Here is a 20,983-nt window from a genome sequence, read left to right as displayed (position 1 = left end):
TTTTGTTAGATATTTTTATAGTTCTAAGCAAATTTGCCTATTTTTGCTAATTTCTGTGTTTTTTTTTTACTTTTTCTTTGTTTTGATTTTTAATTGAGAGCTTTTCTAGAGGTTTTTTTCACAAATGTGCCACAAAAAGCTAGAGAGGGGACCTTTCAACGAAATAATAAAGTCAAATTTTTGTTGTTTTTCGTTCTCCGCATTTTTTATTGTTGTTTTATATGAATCTGCCTGGGTGAATGCTTGAACAAAAGCAGCAGTAACAGCTATTTAAATTAGTGGTTGCATTTTAGCAATATATGGATAATTTGTAGCCAAATTTTGGAAGTTTTGTAGAGATGTTTATAATTTGTCTTTCATTTCTTTTCCCCTGCCTCCGTTTTCTCCATTATTTTTTGATAATTTTTCTGTCAATTGGTAATTGTTTAATGAATGGTAACTAACAGTGTTGCTTGGTGTTCGGCAAATTGCTGTTCTTGATAGTTGTACAGTTGTTGTATTTGGCCCTTTGAATTTATCAAAGTTCCAGATGGAATGGAAAGAAGAACTGATATGTACTTGAAACCCCCAGAAAAGTGTTTGGGGGATAGGGGGAGGTTTGATCTCACCGGTTTGTTGTATTGGTCTGATATGACCTTTCTTGCTAATCAGAACCTACACGGCCACCTCATTAAAAGTAGCTTAAAAGATTGAAACTTTGGAGCTGAATACTTTGTCAGATATCAAGAATTTTTTGCTGTTTTTTGTCAGTTTTTTCAAATTTAGATAGTTTTCTTAGCCTATTATGATGTGCACATGGTTTTGGCTCTTTGCTGTGATATTGAATTTTTACCGTTTTTTAAAGTTCAAGTTGATCTTATTGTTTTTATGATCACTTTCAGAATTTGAGGAGGTCTTTGGGTGGAAATGGTTGCTCTAGTTGTTTTGGCTGCCTTTCGATTGAATTGATTCGGATTTGAGTTCTTTTGTTAGATATTTTTGTAGTTCTAAGCAAATTTGCCTATTTTTGCTTATTTCTTTGTGTTTTTTCTACTTTTTCTTTTTTTTATCTTTAATTGAGAGCTTTTCTAGAGGTTTTTTTCCACAAATGTGCCACAAAAAGCTAGAGAGGGGACCTTTCAACGAAATAATAAAGTCAAATTTTTGTTGTTTTTCGTTCTCCCCATTTTTTATTGTTGTTTTATATGAATCTGCCTGGGTGAATGCTTGAACAAAAGCAGCAGTAACAGCTATTTTAATTAGTGGTTGCGTTTTAGCAATTTATGGATAATTTGTAGCCAAATTTTGGAAGTTTTGTAAAGATGTTTATAATTTGTCTTTCATTTCTTTTCCCCTGCCTCCGTTTTCTCCATTATTTTTTGATAATTTTTTTGTCAATTGGTAGTTGTTTTATGAATGGTAACTAACAGTGTTGCTTGGTGTTCGGCAAATTGCTGTTCTTGATAGTTGTACAGTTGTTGTATTTGGCCCTTTGAATTTATGTTTCAAAGTTCCAGATGGAATGGAAAGAAGAACTGATATGTACTTGAAACCCCCCAGAAAAGTGTTTGGGGGATAGGGGGAGATTGGATCTCACCGGTTTGTTGTATCGGTCTGATATGACCTTTCTTGCTAATCAGAACCTACACGGCCACCTCATTAGAAGTAGCTTAAAAGATTGAAACTTTGGAGCTGAATACTTTGTCAGATATCAAGAATTTTTTGCTGTTTTTTGTCAGTTTTTTCAAATTTAGATAGTTTTCTTAGCCTATTATGATGTGCACATGGTATTGGCTCTTTGCTGTGATATTGAATTTTTCCCGTTTTTTAAAGTTCAAGTTGATCTTATTGTTTTTATGATCACTTTCAGAATTTGAGGAGGTCTTTGGGTGGAAATGGTTGCTCTAGTTGTTTTGGCTGCCTTTCGATTGAATTGATTCGGATTTGAGTTCTTTTGATAGATATTTTTGTAGTTCTAAGCAAATTTGCCTATTTTTGCTTATTTCTTTGTGTTTTTTCTACTTTTTCTTTTTTTAATCTTTAATTGAGAGCTTTTCTAGAGGTTTTTTTCCACAAATGTGCCACAAAAAGCTAGAGAGGGGACCTTTCAACGAAATAATAAAGTCAAATTTTTGTTGTTTTTCGTTCTCCGCAATTTTTATTGTTGTTTTATATGAATCTGCCTGGGTGAATGCTTGAACAAAAGCAGCAGTAACAGCTATTTAAATTAGTGGTTGCATTCTAGCAATTTATGGATAATTTGTAGCCAAATTTTGGAAGTTTTGTAGAGATGTTAATAATTTGTCTTTCATTTCTTTTCCCCTGCCTCCGTTTTCTCCATTATTTTTTGATAATTTTTCTGTCAATTGGTAGTTGTTTTATGAATGGTAACTAACAGTGTTGCTTGGTGTTCGGCAAATTGCTGTTCTTGAGACAAAAATTTTTTAATCAGATGTTTTATCAGCTTTTCATTGTTTTTTTTTCCTGTTACTGCTTCTGAAGTTTTGTTCAGTAGCATTTTTATTATTCCTGTTCGCTTATCAATTTTCACCTTCGAGTCGTTTCCGGGATACTGTCGGCTGTTTTTTTTAAGATCTGTGCACATATTTTCATGATTTTTGTAGTGAAATTGAGGTGATTATTTGGGTAACGCTGAAACAGGAATTGGAGAGAAATAGCGAATTTTACTGTTTATTTATTTTTTATCTGATTTTTTGTGAGTGGTTTTTGCAATCCATTAATAGTATGTTCTAGGTTTTCTTTGTTCAGGCAGTGGAAATGCTTTGAATTATGTCAGGACTTTTCCTTTTCCTGCTGTATTTTTTAACTTCGTCGAATCTGCCTGGGTGAATGCTTGAACAAAAACAGCACTAACAGCTATTTAAATTAGTGGTTGCATTTTAGCAATTTATGGATAATTTGTAGCCAAATTTTGGAAGTTTTGTAGAGATGTTTATAATTCGTCTTTCATTTCTTTTCCCCTACCTCCGTTTTCTCCATTATTTTTTGACAATTTTTCTGTCAATTGGTAGTTGTTTAATGAATGGTAACTAACAGTGTTGCTTGGTGTTCGGCAAATTGCTGTTCTTGATAGTTGCACAGTTGTTGTATTTGGCCCTTTGAATTTATGTTTCAAAGTTCCAGATGGAATGGAAAGAAGAACCGATATGTACTTGAAACCCCCAGAAAAGTGTTTGGGGGATAGGGGGAGATTGGATCTCACCGGTTTGTTGTATCGGTCTGATATGACCTTTCTTGCTAATCAGAACCTACACGGCCACCTCATTAAAAGTAGCTTAAAAGATTGAAACTTTGGAGCTGAATACTTTGTCAGATATCAAGAGTTTTTTCGCTGTTTTTCGTCAGTTTTTTTAAATTTAGATAGTTTTCTTAGCCTATTATGATGTGCACATGGTTTTGGCTCTTTGCTGTGATATTAAATTTTTCTCGTTTTTTAAAGTTCAAGTTGATCTTATTGTTTTTTATGATCACTTTCAGAATTTGAGGAGGTCTTTGGGTAAAAATGGTTGCTCTAGTTGTTTTGGCTGCCTTTCGATTGAATTGATTCGGATTTGAGTTCTTTTGTTAGATATTTTTGTACTTCTAAGCAAATTTGCCTATTTTTGCTTATTTCTTTGTTTTTTCTCCTTTTTCTCTTTTTTGATCTTTAATTGAGAGCTTTTCTAGAGGTTTTTTTCACAAATGTGCCACAAAAAGCTAGAGAGGGGACCTTTCAACGAAATAATAAAGTCAAATTTTTGTTCGTTTTTCGTTCTCCGCATTTTTTATTGTTTTTTATATGAATCTGCCTGGGTGAATGCTTGAACAAAAGCAGCGGTAACAGCTATTTAAATTAGTGGTTGCATTTTGGCAATTTATGGATAATTTGTAGCCAAATTTTGGAAGTTTTGTAGAGATATTTATAATTTGTCTTTCATTTCTTTTCCCCTGCCTCCGTTTTCTCCATTATTTTTTGATAATTTTTCTGTCAATTGGTAGTTGTTTAATGAATGGTAACTAACAGTGTTGCTTGGTTTTCGGCAAAGTGCTGTTCTTGAGACAAAAATTTTTTAATCAGATGTTTTATCAGCTTTTCATTGTTTTTTTTCCTGTTACTGCTTCTGAAGTTTTTTTCAGTAGCATTTTTATTATTCCTGTTCGCTGGTCATTTTTCTCCTTCGAGTCGTTTCCGGGATACTTTCGGCTGTTTTTTGAAGATCGGTGCACATATTTCCATGATTTTTGTAGTGAAATTGAGGTGATTATTTGGGTAACGCTGAAACAGGAATTGGAGAGAAATAGCGAATTTTACTGTTTATATGTTTTTTATCTGATTTTTTGTGAGTGGTTTTTGCAATCCATTAATAGTCTGTTCTAGGTTTTCTTTGTTCAGGCAGTGGAAATGCTTTGAATTATGTCAGGACTTTTCCTTTTCCTGCTGTATTTTTTAACTTTGTCGAATCTGCCTGGGTGAATGCTTGAACAAAAACAGCAGTAACAGCTATTTAAATTAGTGGTTGGCTTTTAGCAATTTATGGATAATTTGTAGCCAAATTTTGGAAGTTTTGTAGAGATATTTATAATTTGTCTTTCATTTCTTTTCCCCTGCCTCCGTTTTCTCCATTAATTTTTGATAATTTTTCTGTCAATTGGTAGTTGTTTAATGAATGGTAACTAACAGTGTTGCTTGGTTTTCGGCAAAGTGCTGTTCTTGAGACAAAAATTTTTTAATCAGATGCTTTATCAGCTTTTCATTTTTTTTCCTGTTACTGCTTCTGAAGTTTTTTTCAGTAGCATTTTTATTATTCCTGTTCGCTGGTCATTTTTCTCCTTCGAGTCGTTTCCGGGATACTTTCGGCTGTTTTTTGAAGATCTGTGCACATATTTTCATGATTTTTGTAGTGAAATTGAGGTGATTATTTGGGTAACGCTGAAACAGGAATTGGAGAGAAATAGCGAATTTTACTGTTTATATATTTTTTATCTGATTTTTTGTGAGTGGTTTTTGCAATCCATTAAGTCTGTTCTAGGTTTTCTTTGTTCAGGCAGTGGAAATGCTTTGAATTATGTCAGGACTTTTCCTTTTCCTGCTGTATTTTTTAACTTCGTCGAATCTGCCTGGGTGAATGCTTGAACAAAAACAGCAGTAACAGCTATTTAAATTAGTGGTTGCATTTTAGCAATTTATGGATAATTTGTAGCCAAATTTTGGAAGTTTTGTAGAGATATTTATAATTTGTCCTTCATTTCTTTTCCCCTGCCTCCGTTTTCTCCATTAATTTTTGATAATTTTTCTGTCAATTGGTAGTTGTTTAATGAATGGTAACTAACAGTGTTGCTTGGTTTTCGGCAAAGTGCTGTTCTTGAGACAAAATTTTTTTTAATCAGATGTTTTATCAGCTTTTCATTGTTTTTTTTCCTGTTACTGCTTCTGAAGTTTTTTTCAGTAGCATTTTTATTATTCCTGTTCGCTGGTCATTTTTCTCCTTCGAGTCGTTTCCGGGATACTTTCGGCTGTTTTTTGAAGATCTGTGCACATATTTTCATGATTTTTGTAGTGAAATTGAGGTGATTATTTGGGTAACGCTGAAACAGGAATTGGAGAGAAATAGCGAATTTTACTGTTTATATATTTTTTATCTGATTTTTTGTGAGTGGTTTTTGCAATCCATTAAGTCTGTTCTAGGTTTTCTTTGTTCAGGCAGTGGAAATGCTTTGAATTATGTCAGGACTTTTCCTTTTCCTGCTGTATTTTTTAACTTCGTCGAATCTGCCTGGGTGAATGCTTGAACAAAAACAGCAGTAACAGCTATTTAAATTAGTGGTTGCATTTTAGCAATTTATGGATAATTTGTAGCCAAATTTTGGAAGTTTTGTAGAGATATTTATAATTTGTCTTTCATTTCTTTTCCCCTGCCTCCGTTTTCTCCATTATTTTTTGATAATTTTTCTGTCAATTGGTAGTTGTTTAGTGAATGGTAACTAACAGTGTTGCTTGGTTTTCGGCAAAGTGCTGTTCTTGAGACAAAAATTTTTTAAACAGATGTTTTATCAGCTTTTCATTGTTTTTTTTCCTGTTACTGCTTCTGAAGTTTTTTTCAGTAGCATTTTTATTATTCCTGTTCGCTGGTCAATTTTCTCCTTCGATTCGTTTCCGGGATACTTTCGGCTGTTTTTTGAAGATCTGTGCACATATTTTCATGATTTTTGTAGTGAAATTGAGGTGATTATTTGGGTAACGCTGAAACAGGAATTGGAGAGAAATAGCGAATTTTACTGTTTATATATTTTTTATCTGATTTTTTGTGAGTGGTTTTTGCAATCCATTAATAGTCTGTTCTAGGTTTTCTTTGTTCAGGCAGTGGAAATGCTTTGAATTATGTCAGGACTTTTCCTTTTTCTGCTATATTTTTTAACTTCGTCGAATCTGCCTGGGTGAATGCTTGAACAAAAGCAGCAGTAACAGCTATTTAAATTAGTGGTTGCATTTTAGCAATTTATGGATAATTTGTAGCCAAATTTTGGAAGTTTTGTAGAGATATTTATAATTTGTCTTTCATTTCTTTTCCCCTGCCTCCGTTTTCTCCATTAATTTTTGATAATTTTTCTGTCAATTGGTAGTTGTTTAATGAATGGTAACTAACAGTGTTGCTTGGTTTTCGGCAAAGTGCTGTTCTTGAGACAAAAATTTTTTAATCAGATGTTTTATCAGCTTTTCATTGTTTTTTTTCCTGTTACTGCTTCTGAAGTTTTTTTCAGTAGCATTTTTATTATTCCTGTTCGCTGGTCATTTTTCTCCTTCGAGTCGTTTCCGGGATACTTTCGGCTGTTTTTTGAAGATCTGTGCACATATTTTCATGATTTTTGTAGTGAAATTGAGGTGATTATTTGGGTAACGCTGAAACAGGAATTGGAGAGAAATAGCGAATTTTACTGTTTATATATTTTTTATCTGATTTTTTGTGAGTGGTTTTTGCAATCCATTAAGTCTGTTCTAGGTTTTCTTTGTTCAGGCAGTGGAAATGCTTTGAATTATGTCAGGACTTTTCCTTTTCCTGCTATATTTTTTAACTTCGTCGAATCTGCCTGGGTGAATGCTTGAACAAAAACAGCAGTAACAGCTATTTAAATTAGTGGTTGCATTTTATCAATTTATGGATAATTTGTAGCCAAATTTTGGAAGTTTTGTAGAGATATTTATAATTTGTCTTTCATTTCTTTTCCCCTGCCTCCGTTTTCTCCATTATTTTTTGATAATTTTTCTGTCAATTGGTAGTTGTTTAATGAATGGTAACTGACAGTGTTGCTTGGTTTTCGGCAAAGTGCTGTTCTTGAGACAAAAATTTTTTAATCAGATGTTTTATCAGCTTTTCATTGTTTTTTTTCCTGTTACTGCTTCTGAAGTTTTTTTCAGTAGCATTTTTATTATTCCTGTTCGCTGGTCAATTTTCTCCTTCGATTCGTTTCCGGGATACTTTCGGCTGTTTTTTGAAGATCTGTGCACATATTTTCATGATTTTTGTAGTGAAATTGAGGTGATTATTTGGGTAACGCTGAAACAGGAATTGGAGAGAAATAGCGAATTTTACTGTTTATATATTTTTTATCTGATTTTTTGTGAGTGGTTTTTGCAATCCATTAATAGTCTGTTCTAGGTTTTCTTTGTTCAGGCAGTGGAAATGCTTTGAATTATGTCAGGACTTTTCCTTTTCCTGCTATATTTTTTAACTTCGTCGAATCTGCCTGGGTGAATGCTTGAACAAAAGCAGCAGTAACAGCTATTTAAATTAGTGGTTGCATTTTAGCAATTTATGGATAATTTGTAGCCAAATTTTTGAAGTTTTGTAGAGATGTTTATAATTTGTCTTTCATTTCTTTTCCCCTGCCTCCGTTTTCTCCATTATTTTTTGATAATTTTTCTGTCAATTGGTAGTTGTTTAATGAATGGTAACTAACAGTGTTGCTTGGTGTTCGGCAAATTGCTGTTCGTGATAGTTGTACAGTTGTTGTATTTGGCCCTTTGAATTTATGTTTCAAAGTTCCAGATGGAATGGAAAGAAGAACCGATATGTACTTGAAACCCCCAGAAAAGTGTTTGGGGGATAGGGGGAGATTGGATCTCACCGGTTTGTTGTATCGGTCTGATATGACCTTTCTTGCTAATCAGAACCTACACGGCCACCTCATTAAAAGTAGCTTAAAAGATTGAAACTTTGGAGCTGAATACTTTGTCAGATATCAAGAATTTTTTGCTCTTTTTCGTCAGTTTTATCAAATTTAGATAGTTTTCTTAGCCTATTATGATGTGCACATGGTTTTAGCTCTTTGCTGTGATATTGAATTTTTCCCGTTTTTTAAAGTTCAAGTTGATCTTATTGTTTTCTATGATCACTTTCAGAATTTGAGGAGGTCTTTGGGTGGAAATGGTTGCTCTAGTTGTTTTGGCTGCCTTTCGATTGAATTGATTCGGATTTGAGTTCTTTTGTTAGATATTTTTGTAGTTCTAAGCAAATTTGCCTATTTTTGCTTATTTCTTTGTGTTTTTTTCTACTTTTTCTTTTTTTGATCTTTAATTGAGAGCTTTTCTAGAGGTTTTTTTTCACAAATTTGCCACAAAAAGCTAGAGAGGGGACCTTTCAATGAAATAATAAAGTCAAATATTTGTTGTTTTTCGTTCTCCGCATTTTTTATTGTTTTTTTATATGAATCTGCCTTGGTGAATGCTTGAACAAAAGCAGCAGTAACAGCTATTTAAATTAGTGGTTGCATTTCGGCAATTTATGGATAATTTGTAGCCAAATTTTGGAAGTTTTGTTGAGATGTTTATAATTTGTCTTTCATTTCTTTCTTTTCCCCTGCCTCCGTTTTCTCCATTATTTTTTGATAATTTTTCTGTCAATTGGTAGTTGTTTAATGAATGGTAACTAACAGTGTTGCTTGGTGTTCGGCAAATTGCTGTTCTTGTGACAAAAATTTTTTAATCAGATGTTTTATCAGCTTTTCATTGTTCTTTTTTCCTGTTACTGCTTCTGAAGTTTTGTTCAGTAGCATTTTTATTATTCCTGTTCGCTGGTCAATTTTCTCCTTCGAGTCGTTTCCGGGATACTTTCGGCTGTTTATTTAAGATCTGTGCACATATTTTCATGATTTTTGTAGTGAAATTGAGGTGATTATTTGGGTAACGCTGAAACAGGAATTGGAGAGAAATAGCGAATTTTACTGTTTATTTATTTTTTATCTGATTTTTTGTGAGTGGTTTTTGCAATCCATTAATAGTCTGTTCTAGGTTTTCTTTGTTCAGGCAGTGGAAATGCTTTGAATTATTTCAAGACTTTTCCTTTTCCTGCTGTATTTTTTAACTTCGTCGAACAAAAATTAGTTTAACTTTACCTGATTTTGCCGCTTTTTCGACATTTTGGGTGAATTTTTTTCTCTTTAGGATTGTTTCATTCTTCGCTCATTCTGCTCAAATTGTTTTTATACAGCAGTTGCTCAGTAGAGCAATCCGAAGTTGACAGAATCAGTATCAAAAAACGAAATCAAAATTAGAAACGGGACGAACCCTTAAAGCGCAATTTTAGATACCTGCTTCTTGCACTCTGCTCTCTAAGTCTTAGTTACCATCTCTATTGCTTATTGGTTTTAACACTAGACCATCTATCCTTTCAAAAATTTGGAGTATGTCTAACAGCGGGACGGTATTACATAGTTCGCAGTTTAGGAATGTTTTCGTACATCAATCAGTTTCATTAATCCAGTTTCATTACATCAATCCATTTCTTCTGTTCTCTCAATCCTAATCGGGGTTATGGGCATCAAAGGTGGCTATTTCGGGTGGAAATTTTGACACCCGGTGGTATTTTTAACAATCCGAAAGATTTGTATTGGGTTGCTTATTTTGAAGATGTTTCATACATTTTTTTTACTCTTCTTAATACCAATGAAGTCAAATTTGAATTTGTCACTTTAGAGTGGTCAAAAGCGAAAAATAATAGTTTTAAAACTTAAAAGTTCTCAATCAGCTTTTGAAGTGGAGTGAGAGATTGGTGTTTGGACAAATTTTCCGTGCATCAATTCGACTTTTTTCACTTTTTTCTGTTTGATATTTCGCGAATGCTATTTAAAGTGTTCTAATGATTTGTAGTCGCTTTTTTTATTATCTCAATGGGCAGCTTTTGTTTTCTATGACTTTAGTTTTTTGTTTCAAAAGTAATAGTGAATTTTTCTGAGGAGTTTTTAGTGTTAAGAAGTTAGTGAATTAGTGTTCTGCCCATTTTTTTTTTGTTAATTTTCTTTTGGCTTATCACTTATTCTCATTAATAGCTGGTCCGATTTGCCCTCTAGCGACACGCAATTGTACTTATTTAACGTTTTCAGTTGTTATGTTTAACCGGTAATAATAGGTCCCCTTTGGTTTCGAATCAGGCGAAATGGAACCTATTTAATGTATAAATCAGTTTTTTGAGACTTTTTCAGTGTTTCAATTGAAAATATCTGGATTTGTTTTGCCCTTATTTGTCGTTAGTTGCGCTCAAATGATCTGTGTAGCAATTATAATAATCCTGTGGTCTTTTTGGATTTTTTGCTTGACTGAATTTTTGTGTGACCCTTCTAACTTCTCCCCAAAAACGAGATAAACAGTTGAAGCCCGGAGGGCATTAAGTGGATGGGCAGTTCACGTAGAGCCTTAAGCCTTACTCTTCTCCGTTTTGAGAAGGCAATTTCATGTGAAGAGTGGTTCCTAATCTTAAAAAGTTGACCCTCATCCGTCGCCCCTGCCAAACCCCCACCCACCCACCCAACACTACACCGTCCGCCCTCTACCTGGCGATTTGGACCTCCTCTCGTCCACCCACCACCCCTCAAACGGACCCCCATCCCAATGCTAGCATCCCTAAGCACCAGCGGGCTAATACCAAAGGCAACTGCTCACCGGTCGTTCGATAGCAATTTGTCCGACGTTGGTCGGCTATGTTTCTTTTTTGTTGGCTTGCATTTTTGTATCAATAATAACGGTTTTTGTCGGCGTTCCATTGCGGAACAATGCAGTTCATTTAATTTGCCTAGTTTGTTGCTAATATTTATTCTTAGACACTATTTGGTTTCGAACAGTTGCAGTGAATTAATACCGTAGTTTGTGGGTTTTTGTCACTTTCTATTGGTATAATAATTAAAGGATATATTTTCTTTTTGGTATTACATAGCTAGATGTGCTTTATGATATCAATATATAGATACTTTCTAGTTACTTCGTCGGCAGATAAAAGGGAAAAAACCTTCTATTTTATGTTTTTTTCTAGGTCTTATTTTGTATATGCAGGGCATATGCTTTGTTAAATATCAAAGGCTCCCCTTTTGTTAAAATGTAGATAGCTAGGTCATTTTTCCCTTTTGCTTTCTGACTTAACCCAGTAACTCACTATTTTAACTGAACGGAATTGAGAATTCATTCAGCAAGGTTACGTGTCAGAAATCTAAATCAAAGGGAACGGGATGAACCAATAAAGCTTGGGCACTAAGTCTTAAAGTTTGAGTATCTGCCGACAATTAATGTTAATCAATTGCGCTCACTTAATTTTTAATGTCCGGGAATATAAGGACACATTTTTCCTTTGTACGTTTTCATTAAAATTTTAAAACGAAGCAGATCTTAGAAGCAGTGTTATTGTAGGTACTCGTCAAAGTTAGTGCGTTTAATGTGAGTTACTGCAATAAAATCCTTAACCAATGATAATTAAGTAAACTATTTGTAACAGGTGATGAATGCCCCTTCTATTGAAAGATCTCTGCAATATTTCTGACAGAATTCACACAACGCTCTGACGGGATAATGCATCCCCATCAAAGGTTCCTTATTAAATGATCTCAAACAAAGTTTGGAGCAATTATGTTAGTCCTGTTGGTATTTTTGAGAGCAGTTTTTGGTACGCGCAATTTTTCTGGACCCTTTTTTTTCGTGGGGACGTTTTCTTGGTCTGTCGTCAGACTAACAATGATTGTGACTTTTTCTTAAGCGAAGCTGGCTGAACTGGTTAAACCCGGGGGTATCAAGATGCTGAGCAAGTGCTGTACTGGTCTCTTAAGTATGATGTTCCCCGAAACTGCCTAGGAGACAAATTCATGGTGCGAAGGGCAATTCTTTGAAGAAATTTGACCCCCCTTTTCAATTTTAACGGTGTAAGGACATTTTTGTGGTTTGGATAACCACAGCAAAATTATACCCCTCCTCCCTCGTTTTTTTTGTAAATTGCTCTTGAACGAAGTTTGAGGTATGTATTGTAAACGTGTCTTTCTCCATAATGTTTGCTTGATCGTTATATTTTTAATAGCCGCAACCTCAATTCCAGGCGGCTATTATAGCGCTCCTAATTTTTTTTCACAATTCGAATTTGAATTGTATTGGGGCGCTGTGTTTTTTTAAGATGTGTTCACATTTTTCAATGACTTTGATCTTCCAAAACGGGATAAACAGGTAAGGCCCAGCGGCATTAAGTTTCATTAGAGGCCCAAAGTGGACGTTAGTAGTCCTTCAAGTGCTTAGAGTGTTGCAGCTGCTGGTTTGGCCTCAATTCAAGGTTAAAAGGTCATTTTTAGGAGTTTTTGGGCTCAAAATGGTGCAATTTTTCATGTTTTTTTTTGTGATTTTCTGCTTGAAATCTTAGGTTGAAGTTTTTAATTGCTCTTGAACGTAGTTCATAGCAATTATTGTAAACGTGTGTCTTTTTTATGCAAAATTTTCGCTTGACAATTTTGACTTTTCGAGTGACTTTTGCGCCCTTGACTTTTTGCATTTCGCGTGATATAAAATTCCCTCTCAATCACAATTTCAAGCAGCTGAACTTCAAGCAGCTAAAAGTCAAATGAAAAGTGCGCCAAAACTGGTGTCATTTTTTACTTCAAATCTTAATAGCGGTATATGTTAACCTCTAATGTGGTTATTTGAAGCCCACTATAGAACTTCTTAGTCCCATTTACCCCCCCCCCCCATGACCGAAGCAGGTTGCAATTGATTACAGCTCCCACTAGTCGTTCAAGAGCAATTTAAAAGAGCAGTTTAAAAGTTGATGAAGGCCTTTTGCGAGAAAAAAGTACTTGTTATGGCCATTTTATGAGCTATATGTTTTGGTACTACGAACACAAACACACAATATGATACTAGTTTTTGCAATTTTTTCAAGTTTTTTGAAAATTTTTGTCATTTGCGTTTTTCCAGCTTCAGGGGCCAGGGAATATCTTTTAAGGTTGGATAATAGGGCCTTGTATAGTTTCCAGTAATAATTGATTGGTTTTCAACATTTTAAGGTCTCGAATTTTAGCATTTTTTAAAAATAAATTCTGCAATTTTTTTGAGGTTTGCTAAAGTTTTTGTCAATTTTTTGTATTTGTCCATTCTCAAATGCCAGGAAACCTATTCCACGGTCTGCACAAAGTTACTGCATAGTTGTTAGTTTCAATGGATTTGTTTTCAACAATTTAACCTTTCGAATTTTGAAATTTTTCTGATAAAACTTGCAAGTTATATATATATATATATATATATATATATATATATATATATATATATGTTTTTTTCAAAACATTTGTCTTTTATTCAGTTTTTCTTGCCTGAGTAGCCAGATAACCTCATACAGGGTTTGATAGTATGTTATTAAATAGTTGCTAGAGGATAATTGGAGGATTTTCAGCATTTTAATTGAACGATTTTTGTTTTTTGAAATTTGAAATTTTATAAAAAATTATTGTCTATCGATCTTTGAACGAATAAATTTTTTAAGGCTTAGAATTGGTTTGCTGGATAGCCTCTAGAGACACTAGAATCTTTTTTTAAGAAATGATTCCTAAGATATTATTATCACGATTTTCAGCAACAGTTCATTAAAATTTCAATTGTTATCATTTTTTTAAAATTCTCGACTTAATCGATCTTCAAGGGCCAATGAATTTTTTCAGGCCTTGCAGATATAATACTGCACCAATTTCAGCTACAAAATTGGTTTTAAACTTATTTTTGAAGTAGGTATATTTAAAGGGATCAAATTTTGCCTTAGGGGTAAAAGCTTCTAAAGTTTTATCAATGATTAGATATTTTAGTTTGTTTGATTGTTTGTTTCTCAATTTTTTGAGATGATTTTGTTTGTGTTTTGGCTGGCATCGTTGAATTGATCTGCTGGTCAGGTAGAGTAATTCTTAAGTTTTTCATTCAATTCTTTGAATTGCATTTCAGGACTTGTCCTGCTATGTTTTTTTACTCCGTCTAACAGATCTTTGTTTCGTCTTATCCTGACCTCTTGGGATAAGCTTTTTCAATGACTTACCTCACTCAAAAAAATGACTTATGAACTCACTTACGGAACTTTAACTTTTATGAACATTTACTTGTTAAAGGTCAATAATGTGCATCTAAGTAGTGCCAAACATATATGCCCTAATTCTTGATTATTCGAGTCTTGACTTTTTGATTTCGAATATTAATTTTGGGATCTTCTCCGTTTGTGCCCCCAGTACGTTATGCGCCCCCAGTTACAGAGTACGTGCCATTACATAGTAAGTCATTATGTAAAAAATATTGCACGTGCATCTGAGGGGTGCAAATAATATGCGCCCACTAAGCTGAGGGGGCACAAACGGAAAAGATCCTAATTTTGAAAAGCCCTATTAGGGCTTTCTCCTTATATAGCTTACGTGTCTCATAAAAATGACAGTCCAAAGCTAACCCAAAAAGTCTAGGGGTCTATTAAAGTCTAGTGGTGATATGATTTGAGAGCATTCAGAAATTAAGTCTTTTGCGAAGATAGAAGCGATTGTGAGAGAAGACCGTGCATAGCCCTTGTAGCGTTGTAGTTAAAGCTCAGGACTCATCCGGGAGGCCGCGGTTTTGCCCCCCTCTAGTCAGAAGTTTTTGCATCAGAACGCTTCTCAAGCCTATGCTCTCTTCTATATTGATTTCCTAGCCAGTCATTCGAGAGCGATTCTTCTGATGTTAATGTTTGATATTTTTGAACCCACGGTCATTATTGTGCTGCAACTTATATATTTTTAATTGATCTCGATCGAAGTATGAAGTTGTTATTGTAAGAGTGTGTCTTTTTTATGCAAAACCTTTGCGTTGACTCTGTTAGGTTTTTGTTGAGGAATATTTTTTGACTTTTTGATTCACTTTTTCACACTTCAGTTTTGAGTGATCTAATTTTCTCTGTCTGAAATCAAGTTCGTTGGTGAAACCGATTGTTGGCAAATGGAAATCAACTTTTTAGCCGAGTGGTTAAGATGTCAGGCTGCCAACCTGGAGGACTGGGTTTGAACCCCAGTGGGGATTTTTTTGCTCCCTTAAACATTTCTATGCTACGTCTTTGTTATAAATTAATTTTTGCCCGTCTGTCGCTCGAGAGCAATTCATCTGACGTTAGTTGGTTTATATTTTTACCATATAATACCACATTTTTGTGAAACGTCACTAAACCAGACTTAACCACCATGCCTACATCAAACTTACTTTGGCTTTACATACATTTAACCGATTTTCAGCATTTCGCGTGAAATCTTTTTGACTTCTTTATGCTAGTTTTCTTTCTTCGCTCAATCTGCATTTAAAGCGCAGTTGCTCAGCAAATTACCTAAAATGAACAGAGTGGTGAAACTCAGTGTCGCAAAATGAACAAAACAGAATCAACTTATCGAGCCCGTTTTTAGGCGGGCATTACTTAGTCCTTTGTCCTTAATCAGTCTTAATTACGTGGTCTAATCCTAATTACGTGGTATTGATGCTAGTCTCTTTTTCATCTCAAATAGAAGCCAGAGTAATTATAAGGAAATCCAGTCAACAGAATAGGATTTTTCAATTGAGGTTAATGATCAAATCTTTTTCGTCATGGCGTTATTTTTTTACTGAATGTTTTGTTAACAGCTGCTGAGGTAAGGAATAAATGTTTTAGGTTAGCACACAATGATTTCTGCTCCTATAAGCGTGTTAATTGTGAAGTTTCAATGCGTGGAATCGCCTCCAGAATTCTTCCGGCTATTTCGTCGTCAAGGTTTTTGGTTACAACCATATGACGTCACGATCGTTTTTAACTTTTTGTGGAACGCAATTTTTTTGTTCATTTGCGTAATTAAGTTCTTGGTCACACGTGACTTACCTCAATCTCAAAAATGACTTCCTCACTCCCAAATTGACTTTTCTTTACTTTAATTCAATGAAATAAGGTCAAGTGAATGTGGGTTTTAATAACTCCAATTGAAGGTTGTTAAGGAGCAGCTAATAGGAAGAGCAATAAGTTATGCAGTTTCTTAATCAAAATATAACTTTCCAGCATTCAATGAAACGAAGAATGTTTTTTGGTCTTTTTTCTTGCTATCTCTTTGATTCTGCAGATCTACACAGCTCTTGCGGCTATTTTCTGGCAATATGCTAGCTATGTTGTTTTCGTGTTCCAATCGCTATTGAGGGCTATTTCGTGGTAACTTTCTTGGCGTATCTGAGAGATGAGCAAAGTTTGTTGACATTTAATACTATCCTCGAGGCATTGAGTATATTATGGCATGGCCACTTATCTGTGATTGAGACTGACTGCAACCTTTTGTCTATGCATTCCAGTTTACACAGAAACGGAGCTGTGTATGAGTTGTTTGATTTTAAGTAATATATTTTAATGCTCAAATGAATGTTTTAGCTATTTACGGCCCAAATGTTCAATTTTAGTCCCAGCCGCTGCTCCATAGAACTTTTGGTTGTTAATTGGTCTCGAATCAAACAATTTTGAATCAATTTTTGTAAACGAGTTTGTATACGTGATGGTCTTGTATGCAAAATTTTTTTCTTGACCGTTTTGACTTTTCGAGTGACTTTTTTGTCTTCCGTGATCTTTCTCATTCATAATTTCTCTCCCAATATTTTTTTCTCATTCAAAAGTGTAGGCAGCTCAACTCAATTGGCGGCAGTTCACTACTAAAAGTCAAATGAAAAATGAACCGACATTGGTGGTTTTTTCACTTTCAATTTTTTAGTGGTTGAAGTGATATCTAATAATCGTAATGGGTATCTACTATTTGTAATGACGTTATTTGTGAATTTATATACCCCCTCCCTAATTCCCGCCACCCCAGAACTGAAGCAGGTTGCAATAGATTCGAGCTCCCACTATTCGTTCGAGAGCAATTCCTCCGACGTTAGTCGGTTATGTTTAAAATTGTCTGCGAGGCATTCTTTAAATGAACGTGTAGTCAAATTTGCTTGAATCGACGAAATTCTTGTTCGTGTCCTCATTTCATGCACTCCTTAGAACGTGTTTTAGGTTACTTGTTAGGCCATGTTTTTAATCATGCGCGACGTAGATCTCGAGCAAGAAAATTGCTGAGTTTTCGTTAGAAAAACGTTGTAATTTCAGGCGTTGAAGGTAGTTTGATGTGAAATCGCTCTAGGGGTGCTAATGGGTTTATCCTGTGCCCCCCCCCCCCCTCGGATTAACTGGGGCCATGGGTTTATCTGTGAAAAGTTTCTTGGCCACATAAAGTTAACTAGCACTCTCAGGTAGAGCCCTGAGCCCTCAGCAGCTCTCTTAGAGCTTTACGACTTACTAGTCTCGAAGTATGCGATTCACCGAAATTGCTTTGAGGAGACATAAATTCACGAGACGACTTTACTTGGTTTTGAGAGAGTGGTGTTTAACTACGGATCTGGTACTCTGATTTTCTGGAAGATGATATGGAAAAAGTTTTTGTCTGAATTTTCTGGTTTCAATTTTGATGAATTTATCAGGATTTTTGAAAAGATATACAGCCTGTTTATCGAATTAGGGAATTAGTTATTTAATTGAAGCCAAAAAATTGATTAGGGAATTGAATTAGGGAATTAGTTATTAATTGAAACCAAAAAATTCAGACAAAGCTTTTCCATAACATCCAAAAATATTCAGAGTACCAGATCCGTAGTTAAACAACGCTCTCTCAAAACCAACTAACGTGGTCTCGTGAATTTGTGTCTCCTCAAAACAGTTTCGGTGAATCGCTAATACAATAACCTATTCCCAACTAATTGCAGGCTTGTTTTCTGTTGCTGCCTTGTTGTTGTAATTCTTGCTGCAGGGTCGTAGCAGCCATGTTCTGCAATCTGGCGAATAAGTGATTAATTGCTCCTAAAGGAACTGTGTAGCAAATATTTGCGTCCAGTGGGTCTTTTTTAGTGCGATATCTGTTGATAGGCTTTTGCTTGACCGATTTCACTTCTTTGAGTAACATTTTGCGCTAGACTTCTCTTAATTTTGTTTTGGGATCTAAATGGCTCTCATTCAGAAAGCTAAGCAGCTGAGCTCAAATGGTGGGGGGGGGGGGGGGTTAAAGCGGACTACTGTCCTTTGCTTGTCTTTAAAGGGCAGATCGTCATACGTTCGTACTCGCGTATTTTTTCCATTTTTGCAGGCGCAGGAAGTTGTTATCTTTCTTCTTGAAGTGCCGTGTCAAAAGACTTTGGCAACCGTTAATGTCCTGCTTCTGACTCTGTTCATGACATCAGCGACGCTTTGAGAATTGGTACATCGCATTATCTGATCCAGAAACTGTGTCGGGCGTCTACCACGTTTCCTTTTGCCGTCGATTTTGCACGTTGTCACAACCTGCTCAATACCTTGTTTGCGCATGATATGTCCGAAGAACGATGTTTGTCTTTGCATCACTTTCGCAAGCAGGTTCCTCGAACCAATAGTGCTTTTCACAATTTCCTCGTTCGACTTCTTTTCCTTCCAGCTTATCTTCTGCATTCGTCTCAGAAACCACATTTCAGCTGCTTCCAGTTTCTTTGTCTGATTTCATTAGAATCCAGTTTTCACATCCATACATCATTATTGGTATGACATAACAATTCAGAATTCTGTACCTCAGTTTGAACGGCATCTTTAAGTTCGAAAGGATGCTTCTCATTTCTGTAAACGCAGTCTTCGCCTCTGCGATCCGACATTTGATATCTGTGGAGCAGCTCCCGTCAGATGTTATCCAGCTGCCAAGATATTTGAACTTCTCGACTTGTTTAAGCGTTACTCCGTTCAACATTATTTCTGCCTTTTCTTTGTCCCAGTTGTTCATTATCATTACTTCTGTCTTCGCCGTGTTGATCTTCATACCGAATTTTTCACTTCGCTCATATATTACGTTTAACAGGTTTTGTAGGTCTTCCTGTGAGCCCGCGATCAGTCCAGTGTCGTCGGTGAATCGGATGTTGTTTATATTGTGTCCTCCCATATTTACACCTGGTTCGTCGTCAGAGTGTCTCATAATCATCTCCGTGTATAGTGAGAAAAGATCGGGTGAAGCTATACAACCTTGTCTAACCTCGTTTCAGGTCTGTATAACCAGACAACTCGTTGTTAACACGAACATTTGCCTGTTGTCTGAAGTACAAGCTTTGTAGCACTCGGATATCTTTGTCTGCAAAATCAAAATCGTTTAGAATTTCGAATAAGATGTTATGTTCGACTCGATCAAACGCTTTTGTGTAATCAATAAAACAAAAAATCTTCTTTTGCATTTCTTTATTCCGTTCTTGCATTCGTTTGATTACATATATAGCGTTCCTTGTGCCTTTGTCGGGCATGAAGCCGAACTGCATCTCGCTTACTTCCTCGTGTATGATCTTTCTCATTCTGTTCATGATAACTCTCAGGATGATCTTAGTTGAGTGGTTCATGATGCTGATCGTGCGGAAGTTGCTACAGTCGGTAGCCTTCGGCTTCTTTGGCAATGGTATGAAGGTGGACTCCATCATCTCCTTCGGCCATTCTCCAAATTCGTAGATTTAGGAAGTTGTTATATGAAAAATAAATAGCACTGTTTCGAGATAGTTGAGTCATTTTCACTTCGGTTAAGAAATTTATAAGCTTTCGTTTTTAGTTCGATTAATTGGTGCAGTTTACTGCAAATAATAGCAGCAAAAGCGTATCATGCATCTGCCATATTTAGACTCGTTTCTCTACAATTTGTAAGTAGAATTTTCCTCCAAGTGAATACTATTCTTACAATAGTTCTTCGGCGTACTTTAGCTGCACCGTGTTTTCCACGACAGCTGTTTTCGAACTTCATTGTATAGAGGCCACGATTAATTGCAATTGTGAACTTTCTCTGCTATCTACTGTGTAAATTCTAACTACCTAGGACGTTTTTCCTGTTCAAAAAATTTTTCCCTAAGTGAAACTGGTTCTCTGGAAAGTTGACAATAAAATATCGCACCACCTGTTACAAATTGTTGTAATCTGAATTGTTTTTTCTTTATTCATGAACTCATTGTTTTATTAATCATAGTCTAACACGTGTCATACATTTGTATATTTGTGTCAGTTGTTTATCCAGCTGAAGTTGCTAAGTGTTTCATTGTGTTTTAGATTCTTCAACTAGTGATGAATGGGAGAAGGATTTTGAAGATTGCCGCTCGTGAGAATGTTCTCATTGAATTCGATCAAATTTGTCAATACTTACTTTCGCTTCTTGTATGATCGCTTCGTGCAAATAATGAAAGCTCATTGATTCTCAACAAATTCAACGTTAAGTTTTTGGCCAGACAAGGCGAATCGGTCAGGTCTTGGGGGGGGGGGGGGGGGTAACGGAAAGATACATATAAATGTTAATGAATAGTACCATCTCTTATGCTATATACGCCATAATTAAAACAAAACACGCATTAGTTCGGCTTTTCGGGATTTGAAAAAAAAATATTTTAATCATCGGGAGATGAATGAAACAGATATCGTTTTAAAATGCCGAAATCTGCATTGAATGATAAGTGAACTCAGCTTGCCTAATGGTTAGAAATTCTCAGTGACTTCGAATCAGAGTCACGAATCCAAAACTGAGTCGATGAGCAGTGACTTTCAAATATTAAGAAGTGTTTTCAATGCACCGAATGATTTTTCTCCTATTTGATCGCAGTAGTTGATTCTTGATTAGAAGTACCTCTTTACAGCTAGTTTAGATTTATTAAACAATTACTTAGTTAATTCTGGATAAATTTGTATAGCTCTAT

At 35.2% G+C, this 20,983-nt stretch overlaps 1 protein-coding gene across 4 annotated transcripts in view; it reads left to right on the top strand.

The window, feature by feature from the left end:
• LOC142339302 (uncharacterized) overlaps positions 1–20,538 on the top strand; it is a 56,503-nt gene extending 35,965 nt beyond the window's left edge. For 2 of the 4 annotated variants that reach the window (XM_075389240.1, XM_075389239.1), the window contains one exon: positions 20,346–20,538. In XM_075389240.1, coding sequence (XP_075245355.1) covers positions 20,346–20,398 — 53 coding nt within the window. In that variant the 3' untranslated portion in view covers positions 20,399–20,538. Of the gene's footprint in view, positions 1–11,650; positions 11,678–19,926; positions 19,946–20,345 lie in introns of all 4 variants that reach the window. The other 2 variants (XM_075389241.1, XM_075389243.1) reach the window with 2 other exon arrangements.
• Positions 20,539–20,983: the final 445 nt, after the last annotated feature.

Source organism: Convolutriloba macropyga, chromosome 5 (genome assembly GCF_964194025.1).
Source record: "Convolutriloba macropyga chromosome 5, txConMacr16.3, whole genome shotgun sequence".
Lineage (NCBI taxonomy): Eukaryota > Metazoa > Xenacoelomorpha > Acoela > Convolutidae > Convolutriloba > Convolutriloba macropyga.
The sequence above is the reverse complement of the archived record's forward strand: the minus strand, read 5'-3'. Positions and strand labels throughout refer to the sequence as shown.